Source organism: Mustela nigripes, chromosome 12 (assembly GCF_022355385.1).
Source record: "Mustela nigripes isolate SB6536 chromosome 12, MUSNIG.SB6536, whole genome shotgun sequence".
Taxonomy (NCBI): domain Eukaryota; kingdom Metazoa; phylum Chordata; class Mammalia; order Carnivora; family Mustelidae; genus Mustela; species Mustela nigripes.
Genome location: NC_081568.1, coordinates 41,560,503 through 41,581,281, shown reverse-complemented (window position 1 = coordinate 41,581,281; position 20,779 = coordinate 41,560,503). Strand labels below are relative to the sequence as shown.

Below are 20,779 nucleotides of genomic sequence, written 5' to 3'. Positions count from 1 at the left end.
GGGGTGCCTTTAATGGTCTCCACGTTTCTCAGAGACCAGCTTGGTTGGGGGGAAGGTGAAGAAGGGGCCCTCCCTCCTTGCCCACGCTGCCGGCAGCCTCCTTCAGAAAAGCTGTTTCAGGAAAACTCCCGAAGCTCCAAAGCTCCGGGAGAGAGACAAAAATAGGCCAGGCGTGGCCTTGACCATAACAGCCCACTCCCCAAACCTACCCCAAGCTGAGTCAGCCTGGCACTGTGGCCTGCCCACCTACCTAGACCAGCAGCCTGCCTGCCCCCCAGAGGCAAGCTCCAAGGTCTTGCCCCAGGGGCAGACTGAGCACAGACTGCAGGGGAGAGGCTGGGCCTAGACCACACTTCACGGCCTGACCTCCCCTCCTCCCCCATGCAGGACTGGAGTTCTGCATCCCTGCCCATCAGTGTTCTGAGTTGGGGTGGCGTGGCCAGGGGAATGGGGAGGGGAGGAAGAGCAGATTCTAGATGTAGTCCTGTCAGGGAATGGCTGTGTGACCTTGGGTGGGAGCCCTGCCCTCTCTGAGCCATTTCCCCCATCTCCGCAAGGAGACACCCTCTGCATCACGTGGGCTTCCTCTTTAAAGGTGGATTCTGGTTCAGTGGCTTTGGGTGGGGCCCGGGATTCTGCATTTCTGGCACGCTCCAAGGCAATGCCAAGGCTGCTGCGTCAGACCACACTTTGAGGAACAAGGCCTAGGTGCTCTCTAAGGAATATTCCCACTCGGGCAGCCACCGTGCCTTTGGCCTTGGTAAGGAAGCATAGCTCAGTACCCAGAGCCCCAAGGGTTAACCCTCCTGTCAGAGAGAAGCGTCTCAGTCTGCTATTTATACCCCAAAGGCACCTCCCCTTCCCCGTGCCCAAGGAAGGGGAGCAGAACTGCGCAAACAGCAGCCAGAGGCTCCAGGACCAGAATGAGAGGAGGGCCAGCAAGATGGCTGGTGGGGGGCAGGCCTGCTTGTACCCCGATCCCTGACCACCGGCTGACAGACTCACTGTGTGGCCTCAGGCAGCTCCTGCCCTGCTCAGGGCCTCCAGCTGCCCAGCAGTATGATGGAGGGGTTGAGAGGGAGCTCTGACTCCAAAGTCCCATGGTTCTTAGAAAAGCGATCAGCACCAGGGGAAGGAGGTGGGGAGTGTGTGTGTGTGTGTGTGTGTGTATGTGTATGTGTGTGTGTGTGTTGCTGCACACTACAACTGGCTCAGGTCAACCCTGCCTCCTCCTCCCTTGCAGCCTCCCCTCTCCCCTCCCCACTGTATATGGGGAGCAGTACCCTATGGGCTCTGGGGCTGACAGTCTGCAGCTCCAATCCTGGGTTTGCAGTTTAATGGCTGTGTGACCCTGGACCCATTGCTGAACCACTCTGAAGCTCGGTTTTCTCATCTGGGAAATGGCAATGATACCCGCCTTGTAGAATTATGATGATTAATTAAAGCATAGCCCCATGACAGTCCCGAGGTAGGGGCTGCTCCCCCTTGTCCTCAGTCTATACCTTCGCACAAGACAAGCTCTCCCGAAACGGTAACCTCCGTGCAATTCTCACTCTCCCGAGCCATCACAATGTTTGGTCACCAGATCAGGGCGCTGTGTTTAACGTGCTGGTTAAGAGAATGCGGTTTGCTCCTGGGGTCCAATCCCAGCTCTGCTGCTCGCTAGGTGTTGGGGCGCACAGGTTCGTGAGGGCAAGCACAGAAGCTGTCTTTTACAATTGCTGGGCAGGTAAAATGAGAAATTGCAAGGAAAGCACTTAGCACAAGGCTGGCCTGTGGCAAAGTCTTAGAAATGGTGCCTCACCATCATCATCATCATCATCATCACTGAGGCCTTTTCTCCTTCCTTCCTCCCCTCCCCTCCCCTTCCCTCCCCCTCCTTCTCCCTTCTACCTACCTTCCTTCCTTCCTTCCTTCCTTCACCTGACGGCAAGGGTATCCAGGACCCCACCACGTGTCAAGGCTAAGGATGGGTGGCAGGAGTGAGGATGGCATTGGGATAGGGGTAGCTAATGCACAGAGACGTGGAGAGCAGAGCTGAGCCCTGGATCAGGAGGATTTGGGGAAGAACCCCGAAACTATCTCAGGGCTGCAAAGGCCCTGCTTCATGAGCCTCCAAGCATCTCACTTCTAAGTAGACTATAATCTCCCAGAAGAAGTGAAGACAGGTGCAGCTGTGGCTGCAGAACCCCAGAGGCAAGCCTGTGGCTGGAGGAGCTGGACTGAGCCCTAGTCAGCCTGCTGGGTGACTCTAGCCACGCTGTAGTCCACGTGGGACTGGTGCCCAGCCCTGGGGGGGACCAGATCAGGGAGGCCCTGGCTCAGCACAGGGGGTCCAGCTGTGCTGCGCACATGGGACAGGAACAATGCCCCACGCTGTACCATCACCACCTGCTGATGGGGCCCACCCTGAGGCCACCCCAGGGAGCAGGGGACACCCTGAGAGTTTAGCAGGGGATTTGGGGGTAGGCAAGAGGAGTGAACTGGTCGGTGAGGTAGACGACAGCGTCCTCATTTGTCAAGTTCTCCTGGTGCCGGGCCCTGAGTTGAGGGCTTTACAAGCATCATCAATTATCCCCCTGCAGCAGGCCAGTGGTGTTAGCACTATGGGTAAGAAAGGAAGCTCAGAGAGGTTACCTAATTTGCCCAAAGTTACACAGCTTACAGGAAGCAGAGCTGGGAGGTGAGCCCAGCAAGAATGACTCCAGAGCCCAGATTCTCACCATTCCATCAAACCTCCCAAGGGGACACCAGGAAGTGTGCGTCGGAGGGCAGAGGCTAGGATAGCAAGCACTGCCCTTCAATTTCCAAGAAAAAAAACCATCCCTGTTGGAAATATGAAAAGAATGTCAGAAATTCGTGAGTCCAGCTATATAAATGAAAACTAGGTTACAGATTTGTTGGATCTATGGAAATATTTTAAAAAGTCAAAAGCTGGCAACATAGCTCAGTGACCACAGACATGTCAATCTCTACCACGTGGTGAGACCCTTTCATACCCCATGGTGGCGCTTGAATCTTCCTTTTCCTCTTTGGCTTTGGACTGTTCTTTCTCAGGGCAGCCTTCCCTGAGGGGAGTGGAGGTTTTATGTGTCCTGTCTCCTGGGTTCTGAGCTGTGCTGGTGCTCCCTCTCAGGGACGAAAGCCTACCCCAGTGCCCTTATGCAGGTGGCGGCTGGAATCCAGCCTGTGCTCCCCTTGCTGGCTGCTTAGATGGGCAGCATTCTTTTCCTTTTTTATAAAGATTTATTTATTTATTTGAGAGAGAGAGATCACAGGCAGGGGGCAGGGGTAGAGGGAGAGGGAGAAGCAAGCTCCCTGTTAAGCAGGGAGCATGATGTGGGACTAGATCCCAGGACCCTGGGATCATGACCGGAGCCAAAAGCAGGTGCTTAACCAACTGAGGCACCCAGGCACCCAGAAAGGGCTTTGTTTTTGTTTTTGTTTTTAACTTTATCTGGCTACACTAATAATGCAAGTTTATGGTAGATCAATGAGAAGACAATTTTTTTTTTGAGAAGACAATTTTTAAAGTATATTCTACAGCCTTGGGACTTAGAGGTTATACTGTATGATACATGTTTTCATATGATACATGATGTCTGTACCTTCTCAGATGTTTCTATACGTGTTGTGCTCCCAAGGTGCCTGGTCGGTTCAGTCCTGGTGGAGTATGACTCTGGGTCTCAGGGCTGTGAGTTCTAGCCCTGCATTCCGTGCAGAGATTGCTTAAATAAATAAATCTTTAAAAATATTTGTGTTCCTGTTCTCCTCCATCTCTAGCCACCTTCTCCCCTGCCCCCATAGTAGATGCCTACTCTGATGTATTTGACACCGGCTTCTCCAAACTTTATGTGCAGATAAGAGAGCCATAAGCCATTGGGGGGACTCGATACTGAGTCAGAAACACGCACATATGGCCAGAATTCGGATGGCACTAGGGCTCGCAGATAAAGCAGAGAATCTCACCCCACCCACCACTCCTGCCCTCCCGATTCCCCTCCCCAAGGTCCCACAATGCCCGCTTTTTTGTATCCTTCCAAAGACACTTATGCCACAAACAGGCCTAAATACATCTTTTTAAGTACCATACACACTGTTTTGCACTTTGCTTTTTTGCCAAACAACATAATTCAGAGATGATTCGGAACCAGGGGAAACGTAACTACCGTATTATCTTAACAGCTGTGTGATCTTCCGTTGGGCGACGTATCCTGATTCTCTGAGCATGTACCCCGCTCTGTGGACGTTTCTAGGCTGTGGCTCAGGGAAAGGATGTGAATCTGTCCTGGGAGAAAATGCAGTTGGCTAGCAGGGTACAGCCCCTGAGTCAGCTCTGGGCCTCGGTCCTTCCTTCCAGAATCTCAGGGGGTAATTTTGGGAGATCTGGGCTCCTGGGAGTCTTGCCCCTGTTCTTGGTAAGTGAGGTATGAAGAGATGACAGTTTCTCAGCAGGCCTACCTCAGGGACCCTCGTCCTCCCACCAAGACCAGCTCTCTTATCTCACATCTGGTTGCCCAGCGTGGATCTTCCCCAGGGTTGGCCCTGGGTGAACACCGCCTGTGTGCCTCATGGAGTTCTCACAACAAGGCTGCAGGTCCAGGAGTTTCATTCTCATTGTTCAGGCAAGAAAAGAGAGGCTCAGAATGGTGTAGCAACTTGCGTAGGGTCACAGAGTGAGCAAGTGGCAGAGATCTGAGCCATTTCCCTGATGCCAGACTATTCAGCCAGGAAGCTAAGGGTTGGAGGAAGGAAGAGAACAGACTTTGACCAAAGCTGGGAAGGGTCTTTCATCTTTAAACCTGGGCCTCTTTTGACGATGCCCGAGGTCAGTCACCATCTCTCACTGGCATTTGTCAAGGCACCTGTTACCTAGCTTGTGCTCAGTGACTGAGAAGTTGGTATGTTGGCCATTGGAGGGGTGAGGTGAGAGGGCGGGAGGAGGTGGAAGCAGTGCTTCCGGGTTAACTGGCTGCTTGGGCCCCTCCCACAGTCCGGCTCCACGACAGCATCTCCGAGGAGGGACACCATTACCTGATCTTCGACCTGTGAGTCTGGGCCCACCCCGGGTCGTGCAGGGGCTCGAGGGGCAGTCTGAGCAGGGAAGACCTAGGTGGGTCCCTTGGCCTGAGTCCCAAATGCTGCCAGGCTGGGCAGAATTCCCTTTTGAGACGGAAGTGATAGGCCTGCCACCCAGACACAGCGGGTGGGTCATCCTGAAACGCCAACGCACACTTGTTACTTCTGCCGTCTTACTGCTTTGTTTCTATTTGTGGCCAGCGGTGCTGGCTTCCCATGTCTAGTGGCAATATAAAGTTTCTTTCTGGAGTAATTCTCAAGTTTTGAAAGCCACTCAATCAAATGACAAACAATAATGAAATGATAGGTTCTTGGGTTGGCAGAGAAACTCAGCGAAGACACTGGCCCCATCTGCTGAAAACAGTTAATCATGGGGAAGGCTCTGCATATGTGGGTACAGGAGAGCTCTCTGGGCCTTCTGCTCAGTTTTGCTGTGTGCCTCACATTACTCTAAAAACTAAAGTTTATGAAACAAACAACAACAACAACAACAAAAACCCCAGCCCCTGGGCTTCCTGATGAACCTGAGTGATCCCCTCTGAGTGTCCCACCCCCTGACCTAACTCCAGCGTGGACCCAGCGGGAAAGAAGGGCAAGTGGGGGAGGGGAGGGCAGTCCACGGAAGGGTGGGATAGGAGCCAGGAAAAGGGCTGCAGCGGGAGGCACCCCAGGGCCCCAGGGACTCCTCCCTTTGGACTGAGATTCTGAGGTCCCTGGGTCACGCCCTTAGCTTCCCAGAGACTCTTCCAGAAGAGGCAACCGCGGGGGCCTTCGTGGGAGGGTGACTCTGTGCCTGTCTCCCCAGGGTTACCGGTGGGGAACTGTTTGAGGACATCGTGGCCCGGGAGTATTACAGTGAGGCCGATGCAAGGTGAGCACCAGGTGCCTGGGGGCAGGGCGTCTCCCCCACCTGCTTCCCAGCTCCCCAGGGGATGTCCACTTTCACAGGGGGACTCTGTCCTCTCTCTCCCCAGTCACTGTATCCAGCAGATCCTGGAGGCCGTTCTCCACTGCCATCAGATGGGTGTGGTGCACCGGGACCTGAAGGTGAGTGACGCACCCAAGGGGGCAGCTCCCCTATGAAGCCAGGGGGGTCATCAGAATCCCTTCAATTGCCCTGAGTTGGGCTGGGCTGGGGAATACCTACCCCATGATTCCGATGAGGAAATGGGGTGCAGGGAGGAGTAGCCAAGCTTCGGATCCAGTCTCCTGATGCCCGGGCCCACGTGCTCTGGGCCAGACCAGGTAAGCTGTTGTAAGGTCGCCCCAGTCTGGCTCTGGTGGGGTCCAGGTCCCAGCCAGGCCACTCTCCAGCCACAGGGCCTCAGCTGCCTTGTGGTGGGGTTGCCATGGCAACCTCTGCTGGGGGTTGCTTGTTCTGTCAAAGGAGACAGCACAGTACCCAGTGCGCAGGGACACCGTAGTTCTTGTTTCTGGATCCCTGGCAGGTACAGGCAGAAGAAGCACAGGACTTGGGGCCCCCAGGGTCCTTCCTCTTCCCACTGAAGGAGAAGAAAGGCCTGGGAAGATGTGCAATCTAGGGTTGGCAGTAGCCTCATAGCCTTGCCTGGTCGGCACAGATTCCTCGCTCCCCTCTGCTGAGCCTCAAGTTCCTGCGATTTTCAGAGCAGCAAACAGAGGCCTACAGAGTCTAAGGGACTTGCCCAAAACTCTGCCGTTCAGTTGTGCCTGAGATAGGATGGAGCCCTGGCCTTCTGACCCCAGCCGCTGGGCCTGCGGGGGTCGGGGCCAAAAAGTCACTCATCGCAGCTCCTGCTCCTGCAATGGTCCCTTCTAGGGGCCTGTGAACCTCTGCTGTTTGGCCTTCAGTGACTCTGAACTCACTTCTTCTTCTCTTTTTTTTTTTTTTTTTAAGATTTTATTTATTTATTTGACAGAGAGAAATCACAAGTAGGCAGAGCAGCAGGCAGAGAGAGAGGAGGGGAAGCCGCTGAGCAGAGAGCCCGATATGGGGTTCAATCCCAGGACCCTGGGATCATGACCTGAGCTGAAGGCAGAGGCTTACCCCACTGAGCCACCCAGGTGCCCTTCTGAACTCACTTCTTGAGAGGCAGCCCCCTCGAACCACTGAGAAAGTCTCCTTTCATCTTTCCTACTCTGGCCTGTGAGCCCTGGTGCTGCCCTTGGGGGCCACCCAGATCAGGCCTCCAGCTCAGGCCTGAGGTCCGTGGGTGGCTTCATGGTACCTCCTCCCTCTTGTGCAGGCTGTTCTCCCCCATCTCCACCCAGAACAGGACCCCCCAGGTCCTCCTCAGCCTGGACCCCCTCTCTGGACACTCTCCCTGGGTGTCCTCCACCAGGCCTGGGCCCCTCTCTGGGATCCAGCGTTCTGCCCAGAAGCCCTACCCACCCCCGACTCTCACAGTGGAGCTCCATGGGGCTCAGTCTGGACCCACAGGCAAGTGTGCAGTCCAGGAGGGTCCTGGCCAGACGGCAGGGCCATTCTCCCAGAGGGCCTGTTCCTATTATAGCAACAGCCCCTGCATGGGAGGAGAAAGGAGGAGAAGGAGCACAAATTTAGGCCACTCTGGATAGATTAATTAGTGGCATATTCATCAAATCAGGGCAGGACGGCTACCAAGACCCAGGACACATTGGGCGCGCAGTCCCCAAAGGATAAAAGAGGGCTTCATGAGGGGCAGATGGAGCTATATTTGTTTAGGTCCCACCTAGCTTTGGGCAGCAAAAGGTCAGAGGTGGGACCCCGTCAGAAGTCCCAGTGGGGAAGGGAGTCAGGGGAAACCGGCTGTCTCCAGGGACGTGGAGCCCAGGCCCCCACCCCAGCTCCAGCAGCGATTCTGAGTGCTAATGCTCACCGCGCATGTGCCGTGGGCCACTGCCAAGGGCTCTGCGCGGATTATCACGACTAATCTGTACACCAGCCCATGACGTGGGCTCTGTCCATTTTTCTGAGAGGAGACCAAAGCTACAAGAAGTCAAATGGTTTGTCTAAGTTCCATAGCACAGAAGTGGGGGAGCTGGGTCAGAGGCCAGGGCTACCTGACTGCAGAATTCATTTCAGCCCCTCTCTGGCCTGTGGGGGCGGGGGACATTTCCTGTTCTTTACTCCCAGTGGAAGATAGCAGTCTCGGGGCCCCAGAGGCCAGGTGGCATGTACAAGGGCCCACGTCTCTCAGTTCGACGTGTTTGAGAACGTGGCTCTCGAGCCAGACTTTGCCTCAATTCTGATTCTGTGCTTTATCAGCTGTGTGACCTGGGTCACGCCACTTAACTTCTCTGAGCCTTGGTTTCCTCATCTTTATACATATGACAAATATGTATGAAGTACCCACTATGTGCTGCTCTCTGCCTTGGGTGTCGGTGATAGAGTGGTAGACAGACAGACAGGGAACTCACTGTCTGTAGAGGTGACAGATAATGAACAAGCACAGAGACAGATGGTGGGGGATTACAAATTGTGGTATCTGTGACGGTAACGACAAGTTGCTAAGACTGAAGATACCTGGGGGGTCCTCCTTTCGATAGCCATGGAGGGACAACATAAAGGTGAGAGCAGATGAAGAGAAGACACCAGCTTTGTGAAGCTCAGAGAAGGAGCAAATCAGACAGGGAGAACAGGAAGTGCAAAGGCCCTGAGGTGGGACCAAGTGTGATTGTTTCAGAGAACATAGGAAGGCTGCTGTGGAAAAAGGGAATAATAATGCCCACCCCAAAGGTTGTTGAGGTGACAAGTGAGATGATATATGCAAACACTTAGCCTGGTGGCTGGCACATAGTAGGGGCACAATAAATGTCACTCCTTTTTCCTTATTGTGATGGTAGCTGCCCCCCCAACTCCCTGACCCCATGTCAGCCTTAGCCCCAAACCTTGAGGAGAGGCAAAGGAGGGGGTGGGTGGTGGAGAAAGGGTCTTCCTGTTGCTGAAGACAGAGGTCTTACCCTAGGGTAGTCCCCTCACTGGAGGCTGGAGCTCAGGGTTCTGTGGCTGGGATTGAAGGTGGGGGCAAGGCGCCTCTAGATTGTCTAGCTACTTCTCCTGTGGGCTCAGGCCACGGGACATGAGGTTTGGAATCGGCTCACTGTCCTCTGGTTCTTTCTTCCCTCATTTCACTCTTCTCTCTGGTCCTGGGAAGCCGGAGAATCTGTTGCTGGCCTCCAAGCTCAAGGGTGCCGCGGTGAAGCTGGCAGACTTCGGCCTGGCCATAGAAGTGGAAGGGGAGCAGCAGGCATGGTTCGGTGAGGGGGGACGGGGGGGGCGGGGGGGTGGGGGCCAGGCTTGTGTTGACACATTGGCCCCTAGGAATCCCAGGCCCAAGCAGGGGCAGGTAAGAGATGGCTGGGGAATCAGCCAGAGCTCCCGGAGCAGAGGTCCCACTGCACAGCCTCTGGTCAGTGGGTGTTGCCCATCTTATCTCCACAGGGGTCAGGTTCAGGGACACGGTTATCCTTAAAACAGTACATGGCCTCTCCGCATGCACACGCACCACCATGGCTGGCTGGGGGCTTCCGTGGGTTCCCCTAATGGCCTGGGTGCCAGAGCTAATTATCTTGATTTTACAAACGAGGAACGGAGGCTAAGAAACTTGAAAGAGTTCACGGGAGACTAAAAGGGACAGAGCCAGGATTGAAACTCAGATGACTCAGCAGACTCTGAGGTTTTGGCATAATTGAGTCCTTTCAGCTAGCTGGGGGCACTACTGATCAGTGATTAAGAGACAGAGCTCCGGGTTCAAGTTCCGACTCTGCCACTTAGGAGGTGTGTGATCTTCGGCGAATCATTTCACCTTGCTGAGCCTTTGTTTCCTCATCTGTAAAATGGGGGTGATGATAGCATAGACCTTAGGGCTGTGTGAAGAGTAAGTGAGACCAGGCATGAGCACACACACTCAATAAATAGTAACTGTTCTTATGATTCCTTGTTCAAGTACTTTGGATGTCTGTTTATTTCAAACGATCCTTCTGACACTGCTGGTTGGTAGTAGAGGGAGGAATCCCTAATCTCTCATTTGGCAGATGAGGGAACTAAGGCCTCGAAGGAAAAGAGACCCACCAGGGGACTTAGGGCAAAACCAGAGTTAGGAACCGGCCTCCTGCTAGCACAGAACCAGCTCCTAGAAGGGTGGGGAGTGAGCGAGGGTTCAGCTCAGCCTTCGGCTGACGTGGCAAGGACATTTTGCCTAGAATGCCACCAGCACTTGGTAATGGCTGCAGGAAGGCTGTTAGCAGTGTATGACGCTGAGCAGGACCCCATGGGAAGGACTGACTGATGACTTCTGCCATAGGCTTTGGAGTGGGGAGCGGGGGGGGCAACAGGTACCCTATGCACCTGTCCACCCTGGTCTAGAGGTTTTGCTGCCTTGCTGGGCAAGAACTTTCTGTCCTCGAGCCACTCTTGGGATGGGGAGTGTGTCCGTTCTCTCCAGGGCAACCTCATCCCTCTTACATGCCAACCTCTATGTGTGCGTCTGCTTGTCTGTGTGTCCGCGGAGCAGGGTTTGCAGGAACGCCGGGATACCTCTCCCCAGAAGTGCTGCGGAAGGACCCGTATGGCAAGCCTGTGGACCTGTGGGCCTGTGGTGAGTCCATCCCAAAGCCCTCTCATCCCCCTGGGCTCCTGGCCCTCAGGGGGCCCTCTCCTTCCCTATCCCTCCCATCTTCATCACTTCTCTTCACACGCAGTGAGGTTTCTCCTGGTCCTCTCCCCAGGGGTTATCCTCTACATCCTGCTTGTTGGGTATCCTCCATTCTGGGATGAGGACCAGCACCGCCTCTACCAGCAGATCAAAGCTGGTGCCTATGATGTGAGTGTCCCTCCTCTCTCCAGGCTCCCTGCCATGCCCTGAGTCCCTTCCAGTGAAAGCCAGCACCCAGTGAGGTCAGAGATCTAAGCTGCCTCCTGTCCGCCCTCCCAACCTACTTAGGCCCTCTGCCACTCCCTAGTTGCAGGGGGGTGGAGCTTGCAGGCTGGGTGGCCCCAGCCTCATGGTTGGGCCTCAGCGTGATGGCACTTAGCCTGGGGCCCTGGAGGGCAGGAGTAGCACCGAATTGGGTTAAGAGGTGGAGAGTAGGTCCCAGAAGCCAGACTCTCACCCTCCCTCCCTCTCACAAATGCACACACGAATAATAATATTAGCTAACACGACACTTTTCTTAATGCTTTATAGATTATTAGAGCTCATCCACATACCCATCTATGACATAGGTACGATTATTATGTCCATTTTACAGATAGGGAAGCTGAGGCACAGAGAAGTTAAATAACTGCCCTTACCACATAGCTAAGAAATGGTAGAGCTGGGATTTGAACCCAGGCAATTTGGCTCTAGCATCCATGTTTCTAATGACCAAGCTATACTGCTTTTCAATGAGGCTGATTCTATCAAGCCCTGTAGTATGCGTTTTATATCATAGTTAATCTTCACAGCATCTCTAGGGGCAGCTGGAAGGTCACCCAAAGTCTTGTCTAAAGTCACATGGCCCAGGAGACAGAACCAGGACTTAGACCCAGCCTTCCGATTCTGAAGTCTGGCCCATAACCACTGGCCTCCTGCTCCCCAGATAAGGCACAGCCTCAGAAGAACAAAGGAAGGCCTTCTTTCCCTCTGGCCCCAGCTCTGATTTATCCAGGGGACCAAGGATCCTGCCCCTCCTTGGGTTCCAGAGAGGGTCCCTGCATGGAGGATCCCAGCGACTCCTGGTTGTGGATGCCCAGTGGATGGGCAGTAGGACCCCTGCCTGCTCCCCTGCCAGTCAGGGGCTGGGGGATCGCAGGGGTGGCCTGGGGTAGGCTGGGCAAACCTGGCCCCTCTGCCCCTTCCAGTTCCCGTCACCAGAATGGGACACGGTCACCCCGGAAGCCAAGGATCTAATCAATAAGATGTTGACCATCAACCCATCCAAACGCATCACGGCCGCCGAGGCCCTCAAGCACCCCTGGATCTCGGTGAGCCCTCACCTGCAGGGTCCTTTCTGGGAGCCCCTCCTGGCATCAGGGTGCAGACCCCCATGGGGTTCTCACCCTGTCCCCGGCCCCTCAGGCCCAGCAGAGGGTCAAGGGGGCTTCACCCAGAAATGCTGCCATGCTGTGGCTCTCAGGGGAAGTGGAAGTGGGAGGCGTTCTGTGTCGGCATCACAATGGTGGGTGCTTCTGGCAGGGATATCGGGTACCAGGGCTGCTAAGCACCTGCGGCGTTTACAACGTCCTCTAGAACAAAGATTTGTGCTCCCCAAATACCAAGCACCTCTCTGTAAGACATCCCACTGAAGGGGCTTTGGGCAGGCCTGCCTCCCACTCACAGACCTTTCCCCACTTCCTCCAGCATCGGTCCACTGTGGCCTCCTGCATGCACAGACAGGAGACCGTGGACTGCCTGAAGAAGTTCAACGCCAGGAGAAAACTGAAGGTAACACGTCCTTGCCCTCCATAGCCCCCGGACATGGAGTAGCTCGGTTGGGTCTCCGCAGAGGCCAAGAGATTCACTCACAAGTTCTTTCCTTCACTGAGTCAACAAACATGTCCTGAGCACCTACTGTCTGGGCTGGGGGTGACCATAGCAGGGCCATGAACTAGGTCTGGAAAGATCAGGGAAGCCTCCCAAGAAGCCCTGCTGGGCAGGTGGCTTATGAGCGGACACCACAAAGGATGAGCAGGTGTTAGTCATGTAGTCAGAGCGGACGGACGTTCCAGACAGAGAGAAAGCGCGTGCCAAAGTCTGGAAGCATGAGCTTGAGCCTGTAGGGAGACTGTAAGAGTTTCAGCGTGGCTGGCGAGAGGGTCTGGGGGCTGAGATGGAACTGGGTAGGAGACCAGGGTGGGTGAGAGACCCTGGTGCAGAACACTGGAGAGGACAAGCCAAGAGACGCGGACAGGGGTCACAGCCCAGAGGAAGCCACAGTGGGACCCAGGCGGGCCAGGAGCTGCCAGCCTTGTGAGCAAGTGGCGTGTGCTCTTAACCTGTGATAGCTCCTGGCCTGGACCTCACCAGGGACTCCATGAACAGGTAGGAAGAGTAACTGAGGAGTCCCCAGCCTGCTGGAACAGAGAAGCCATCAGAACGCTGAGTGACAGATGCCGAGGGCCTAGCGCCTTCGGAAACTCCTCACCAGCTGTTCCCAGGCCTGATGTGATGGCCCAAGAAGGGGGCTTGGGCCAGGCGGGTGGTGGCCAGCATGACGCCAGAAGAACTAAGTCCCACCCCACCCCCCAGTGGGAGTGGTCACAGAGGAAATCTCAAAATGTCTTAAAATCATGGGCAGTCAGACTCGGAGAGTGTCCAAAACAGATAGCATCAGAAGCAGGAGGGCCATCCCCTAGGCCCTTCATTGGGACAGGAGTGTTTCTCTATGTCCCCCAGGCTGTGAGCAGGGAGCCCCGGGAAAGATGAACTAGTGATGAAACAAGGTACTGAGCACCATGACGGAGGGTGAAGGGGGCCCAGGAGGGCAGGGGTTATCGTCTTTGGCCTTTAGGAGTCCCCACCAACAGGTGTCTCTGAGCCCTTCCACCACCTCTGGCCAGGACAGCGGAACCTATTAATATCTTCTGCAGGGATGGCCCTGTTCTAGGAGCTGTGCCAGCTAATGCCCAGCTCGCTCCGGCTTCCCCAGGGAGGCAGAGATGGTCTCCGGGCTGTGGGGTGAGGGCAAAGGGAAGGGCAGGACAGAAGGCTCTGGCTCTGTGTCTGAAGGCAGCACCTGCCTCCCCTCCCCCGCTCGTCCCATTTCTCTCTCCTCTCTCCCCCCTCACCTCCAACCTCCTGTCCCCTCCCCCGCTCCTTATCTTTGCAGGGAGCCATCCTCACCACCATGCTGGCCACCAGGAACTTCTCTGGTAGGTGGTGGGACCTCGAAGTCCCGAATATATCCTGCACAGGTCTGTTGGGAGCATTGCCCTGTCGATATCTATGGGGCCTCAGGCCAGGGGCCTGGGGAGACTGAGGGCTACAGAGGACACTAAGACTGGGGGTTCAGGTCGTCTGCACCCAGAAAGGGCTGAAGCCGATTGGTCAGCAAGCCAAAGGCCTACAAGGAAGGGTTAGAGGTTGAGTCTGGCTCCCTAACCTCGCAGCAGGGCTGGGGTTCTCAGGTTGGGCCAGCCCGAGGGGTTCCTCCTGAATATTGGGGTGTTGGTTCAGGCAGGACAGAAGCAGTCCCAGGGAGTAACAATTTTCCCATTTCCCAGTACGGAGCCCGTGCTAAGCAGTCCCCAAGCTTTTGCTCAGGTGGCCTTGGTGACCATGCAGTGGGGGCCCATGGCTAGGCAGAGAGAGGCAGGGCCTGCTTTTCTTCAGCTTTGAACCACCTCAGAGCAAGTGCCCTTAATCAAGATGGGCCACCAGAGAGCCTGGGTAGCAGCCTTCCGGCTGGGCCGCAGCCGGCTGGTTAAGGCAGGGAGTACCCAGCGACCCGCAGGCCACAGCCCGGAGCCCCACAGAGAAAAGGAAGGGATTAGTGTCAGGGCTTAGCAAGAAGCTCCCCTTGGCACACTGGAGAGCGCCCAGGCCAGTGCCTGCCAGAGGCTTCTCTCTGGGGAGATAGGACAGCTGACGGGGCCACTGAGCAGATATAGCAAAGCTCACCCGAGGGGCCCTCTGATGGGCCAGGCAGGACACGTGGCCGGCTCCACAGCAAGGGGTCGGCTCGGGCAAGTTCTGGTTCTGACTTTGCGGAGGGTCCACATGCCCATTTAACCAGCTGGACGAAGACCCAGAGGTGGGAAAACTCGGGAACTTCCAATGCGGGCTGGCCCCGCCGCACTGAATCGCCTTCCCACTGTCTCCCCAGACTAGGGTCCTGCACTTCCTTAAACTGAAAGACGAGCCGCTGGACAGTCAGAGTCTTTTTTTAACCTCTGAAGCACCCCTTGGAAACTCGAGTCCAGAGCTCACAAAATGGTGCCCATGGGTCAGTTCCCATCTCTTGATGGCCCTGCGGGACCAGTGGTGTTTTAAAACGGTGGAGTTTTTGAAGAGTTCCAGCAATTAAAAATTAGGAGATTTCACAGAAAACCCCATATTTCTGTCTTTTCTTGAAAATCGGAAAAAAAAAAAAAAGAAAATCAGAACATGTGACCTCATGGGACCCCCCCACCCCCAGTTCTGTGGTTTCAGGCTGGTGCTGAGAGGCCCCTCTTGAAGCTGGAGGGGGGACTAGTCCCCCTGTCCCACTGTACACCCCAGCCCAGGAAGCTCACAGAGGATGGACAGTCATTCCTCTCAGCTTTGGGATCCAGAGCCATCCACCCCTGCATTTACTTGCCTGGAAGGGGTTGTAGGTGAACTTGTGAGAGGGACGGGGAGGCTGGGCCAGCATGTAGCCCTCTGAGCTACAGGGTGTCTGTGTCCCGTGCTGCCCCTCTTCCCAGGCTCGCCATCCCCAGGCCACCGGGAGAAGGACTTCCAGTGGCTACCGTTTACTGAGCACCTACTGTATACAGGTCCCATGCTGTGCTAAGCGCTTTAGAGATCTCCTGTCTCCTTTAACGTAAGGCATTTGTTTGAGGTCTGAAGCAGCCGGAAGCCAAGCTGGGCAGGGCCGGGCATTCATGCCAGTTCCTGGCTGCAGCCCTCACCAAGGGCTCTGGCCAGGAGGCAAGGAGGGAGGGAAAGAGGAATGACAGAGGTGGGGCCTCCCTTAGCAGCTCTTGCTCTGCTTTTCCCAGGCACCATGGACACCGCCAGCCCCAGCATGGGGCTCTGGAGCTGGAGGGTAGGGAGGCCTCGGTAGGGGATGGGCGCTCTGGCAGGGGTGGGCCCCAGAGTGGGGCATCTGCTTCTTCTCACCGGCAAAACAAGGCTCGCAGCTGTCCAGAGTGAGTAGGCAGGCTGACACATGACCTCGGCAGCAGCATGGGCCTAAAATTAGAGTGGGCCGGGGTGGGGAGGGAGCAGCCAGCCCTTGGCCAGGCAGCCAGGCCTCCGGGTTGGCCACCACCAGCACGGGTGGTGACCAGGATCCAGAGGGAATCCCCAGGCTGAAACAGCAACCCCCGGGGCCTGGGACGCATCGGTCACCTCCTGCCACCCATGGGGCCAGAGGGGCATGCTCGAGATTGCTGAGGACAGGGGAGCCCAGGCCCACCTCGTGGGCCACTGGCAGTCCAAGCCCCAAGGAGGAAGGACGAGCAGAAGGAGGAGGTGTCCCTCAGATCGCTGAGCCGGCTCCGTGCCGTCCGCCTGCCCGCAGATGCTGCTGTTCCTCACCCTGTGGGCCTTGGTGCCCTGCCTGGTGTTGGTAACCCTCTACTTTTTCTCCTCCGTAGGAGGGAAGAGTGGAGGAAACAAGAAGAATGATGGTGTGAAGGTAAGCCCCCAGGAGCACGGCAGGGCCTGCCTCTGGCAGCCTTTCCGCCGACAGGGCCTAGTTTTCAGGGCCGGGGCGAGACCTAGGCCTTGCTGAGCAGGTGTGGTCACTCGTGCAATCGGGCTGGTCCCAGGATGGGTGGGGGCCGGTGGGGGAGGGGGAGGTCCGAAAGTCGACGGGAGAGGCAGGTGGCCTGGGGTTGGGGCGGGCACAAGGAAAGGGGCAGGTCTGAAGGAGATTTCTGTGGTTCTCTGGGATGGGAGGACTGGGAAGTGAGAGGGTACGAGGAAGAGACAGACCTATCATGAGGGGTGACCTCCTCCTTCCCAAGTGTGGGCTGGCTGGAATGGGCCCCTGACCCAGCGTGCACCCCAGTCCAACCCACAAAGCCCATGGAGGATGGATAGCCACCCCTCGTGGCTTTGGAACCCAGAGGCACTCACCCCTGTCAAGGCCTGCCAGTTGGGTGCCAAGAATCCCCTCCTCCCCTGACCCACCCCTGTCTGCACCCCTGATGCCCGAGCTACTTCCTTCCGCACCCTGCTAACCCCTCCTCTCTCTTCTCCCTCTGCTCTCTGGGGCCTGGCCCCCCCTCCCTCTCTGCAGCTCCCTTCTCCCCTGCCACTGGCTTGCCTTGTGGGTTCTCCTCTCTTGAGACCCTGCCTTTTTCTGGGCTCAGAGCCCTGCCTGGCCAGGACCCCAGGGCTGGGCTGTGCCCAGGATGCTGGAAGGTGTGGGATGCTGTCCAAACACAGCCACCCAGGTGGGCTGGTGGCTTCATGCTTCATTGTAGCAGTATTTGTGGTCTCAGGCCACTGGCTTTGGTTTGGGGGTCGTATGGGAGGGATCTGGGCTGGCTGGCTGGCTGAGGCCAGGATTTGGGTCTTCCTGCTGCTTTGAGCCCTCTGGGGGCTTGAGTTTCTTTATAGGTACAATGGATGGAGTGGGAGGAGTGTGGACTCCATGATTTCTAAGATTTAAGCTTTAAAAACAAAAAAGGGAAAGGAAAGGGAAAGAAGAGAAAGGAAAAGAAAAGAAGAAAGCAACTAAACCCTACCAATCACTTTTCCTTCTCTTCTTGGGTACTTGAGGAATACAGAATTACTTGGTTATCAGCCAGCGTCAGTAGATTTCAAACTGAAATTCTTGGAGCTGGAAGGTTTGGGGGAGGCATCCTTAGCAGCGGATGGGGTAGAGTAGGATAATAAGGGGGTGGCTGAGCAGAGAAGATACTGGCCTTCTCGCGCCCACTAGAGCCAGAAGAACTCCATGTAACGGACCTCGCAGTGGTTGAACTTAGCAGTTGGAAGCCTTGGCTGGTTATCTGACTCCCTTGAGCCCGTGTTTCCTCATCCGGGCAATGGGGTAAAAGGGTTTCCCACCTCCCAGGACTGCTTGTGAGGATGAAGGAAGATAATGGGTGTTGAAGACTTAGCAGGGGCCCTGGCATGGGGTACGTGCTTTATGTTTTCTAGATTGGACTTTGACATAAGATTTCTCTTGAAAACAAAGTTTGATCAAGGAAGGATTCGGAAACACAGATCTAAAGCCAAACCAACGTATAAAGTTAACACCTGCTTATCCCAAATGCTATGACGGAATCCAGACTTGAGTTCTGGCTTACTTGCAGTTTTGCATTACCCATGAATCAAACTCTCCCCACCTCTAATTGGAAAGGGTAATGGGGGGATGTGCAATTTGGGGGGCCCTGTTTGGAGCAGCCGGGGCCCTCTCGGCCATAGTGTGTAGACACTGGGGGTGCTCAGTTCCCTGGGAAAAGTCATATGTCGGGAATGTAGGGCGGAGGCCACAGGGGCCTGTGAGCTCTGGTCCGGGTCAGCAGAGGAGGCGGGGGCAGATGGAGGGCTACCCCGGCTGCTTGGCTCTTAGGTTGGCCCTGGCAAAGGGCTGACACAGAGCCACGGGTGTGAGGTCAGGACCTCCCTCAGGCCGGGTCTTGGGACGAAACTCTCTTCCAGCTCCTCTCCAGGCCAGGCCAGGAGACAGAGGCTGTCTGAGGAAGGACATCGCAGAGCGTGGTGGAACTCCGGCTAGTCACTACAGGGCTTACCAGGGGCCACCGCTGAAGGAAAAGCCACTCCTTCCTGTAGCGACTTCTCAGGGTGGCTTGGGTGTGGATGAGAAGACACCCAAAGGCTCTTCCTGGCCAGACTGTCTCTTTGTAGCTCAGCTTCCTGCCCTTTTTGGGGGCTGGAGGAGAGGAAGCCAGCTGGAAGATGAGAGTAACCAGGGACCCGGCTGGGGTTTGGGGAGCCTGGCCTACAACAGGTTGTTCTGGGGGTCCAGTCATGTGCTCCCCTATGAGTCAAGAAGCTGCGGGTTGGCCGGGCCCCATCGTCCCCTCCTTTGGAGACCTGCGTCACCAGTTCTGCTGTCTGTGCAAGGGGGAGGGGCCGGTGTTTGCTGGGCCAGCGAGAGGCTCACACGAGAGTGGGCCTTGGGGAGTTACACCATGAGCTCCTTTAACCAACCCATGCTCGGCCCCTGAGGGGAAGTATGCGTTCTTCTTACAACGTCGTCCCTGGAGAAACCACTGAGGTCATGGAGGTGCAGTGGTTGCCAGAGGGAAGACGGGCTGGTCGGAACGCAGATGATACTAGACTTTATGGGCCCGTAGGGGCTTTTTGAGGCTAATTTTGACCCTACTTTATTTCTACCATCTTTGCAAACCCTAGAACCATGCTTCTACATGTGGTTCTGAGAGATGTGACTCTACTTGTGGTGAAAGACCCCGGTCGGTATGGGGTTATTATTAGCACCATCGTCACTGGTGATCCAGGGAAATCGAATCTTTCTGTTCCCGAGGAGCGCTGACCCCCCACCCCCACCCCTGCCACCTCTAAGCCTCTACTTCCATGAGGAGCAGCCGACTGCTCCCGCCCCTCAGCCCCACTCACTGCCCCTGTTGGTGTCCCATCCGTACCATCGTGACTCCTCTCCCCCATGTCCCATCCTGTCACTGTATGTCCGACTCTGATGCAGTCTCTGCTCTGTGTTCCCTCCTCGTGTCCCGCCTGGAACCCCGGCCCCCGTGTTCCTCAGGTTTCTGCTGACGGCGAGCTGGGAGGGCCTGTCCCCTCCCACGTACACTGTGCCTGGCCAGGCTCCTGCCAGGAGTGAGGCCGACCGTGGGGGCTGGCTGCGGGAGTCTCACTGTCCACCCAGCTGGGGCAGAGGCAGAGGCCGTGACCCCTTACACAGGCCGATGCCCAACGAGCCGCTTCTGCCACGTCTGTGGGGTCCCTGGAAGGAGAACTCAGGATCTTGGGCTCCTGGCGCTCAGACACTCCTGGATCTTGGAGTCAGAAAGCCCAAAATTAGACCCAAGGATCCTCAGAGAATAGCCAGTGCCTCCCCCAGGGCAAAGGCCCACCCTGAGGACATCTTAAGTCCTTCCCTACACACACACACACACACACACACACACACACCCCACTACAGCAAGGATAACAGCCTCCAGGCCTCTCAGAAGGAAGGGCGTCCGTGAAGGACCAGCCGAGGCAGAGAGCAGTCAGACCGCAGTGTCTGGAGACCTGCACAGAGGGGAAAGCCTGCACTTGGGGGTTCCCGCCTCCGCTCTGCTCCCGCCCAGCTGAGAGACCTCGGGCAGGTCACCGCCCTTCTCTGTCAGTGTAAGACCCGTAGCCTTCTGCAAATGCCAGTCTTTACGACTCCTAGCTTAGAGTGATAGAACAAGAAGACAACGTGTCCTCTGTCTTTCTCTGCTCCCTTGGTTCCACGGCCAATAACATGAGTGAAGCTGCAAATCCTCCAAACGCTGGACGAGGTGGGATGGCAGGGCTCAGCTGTGTGTCTGGCCGTGCCTCAGTTTCTCTGTCAGCGTAAGGAGCTGAACAGGCCTGTCGCTGGGAAGCTGGGACCAGAGGCAGGATTTCAAAGGCCACTTAGAGGACTGTCCATGCCCAGGGCTGCTTTGACTTCACCTGGGGATACTGTTTAAAAAGCAGATGCCCCACCCCAGACCTAGTTATTGAACTCCTTGAGGGGCCCTGGTTATGTTTCTTTTCTACAGGTTTCCCAAGGAACTCTGACACCCAACCAAACCAGGACTGGGGTTCTTTCAGTAGAGACACAAGGGGAGGCAAGGAGGAGGCATTGGGCCTCTTCTCCAGACCTGAGCCCCTTTGGTCCTACAAGAACTTTGGCTTCCAGAGGCCTCTGGCAACTGGCATCCAAGACCCCGTCAGAACTTGATGTAGAGGGAGCGCTGGTCCAAGGGAGGCTTGGCCGGAGCTTGCTGGTCAGATGGTGAGCCCCAGGCAGCTGTGCATGAAGCCCCCGAGAGCTTCAGGCTGAAAGAGGACTGGCCCTGCTAGGGCAGCTCTTGCTCATGGCCCTGACTTCTTGCCCCACTGCCACGCCGGCAAGGAACCTT

General features: G+C 56.1%; 1 protein-coding gene across 2 annotated transcripts in view; it reads left to right on the top strand.

Annotated features, from left to right (window-relative positions):
* CAMK2A (calcium/calmodulin dependent protein kinase II alpha) overlaps positions 1–20,779 on the top strand; it is a 57,925-nt gene that overhangs the window by 21,872 nt on the left and 15,274 nt on the right. For both annotated transcript variants that reach the window (XM_059417158.1, XM_059417157.1), the window contains exons 4-13: positions 4,994–5,048; positions 5,885–5,950; positions 6,054–6,126; positions 9,195–9,297; positions 10,554–10,637; positions 10,768–10,862; positions 11,882–12,004; positions 12,381–12,464; positions 13,849–13,891; positions 16,322–16,362. In XM_059417158.1, coding sequence (XP_059273141.1) covers positions 4,994–5,048; positions 5,885–5,950; positions 6,054–6,126; positions 9,195–9,297; positions 10,554–10,637; positions 10,768–10,862; positions 11,882–12,004; positions 12,381–12,464; positions 13,849–13,891; positions 16,322–16,362 — 767 coding nt within the window. The remainder of the gene's footprint in view (positions 1–4,993; positions 5,049–5,884; positions 5,951–6,053; positions 6,127–9,194; positions 9,298–10,553; positions 10,638–10,767; positions 10,863–11,881; positions 12,005–12,380; positions 12,465–13,848; positions 13,892–16,321; positions 16,363–20,779) is intronic.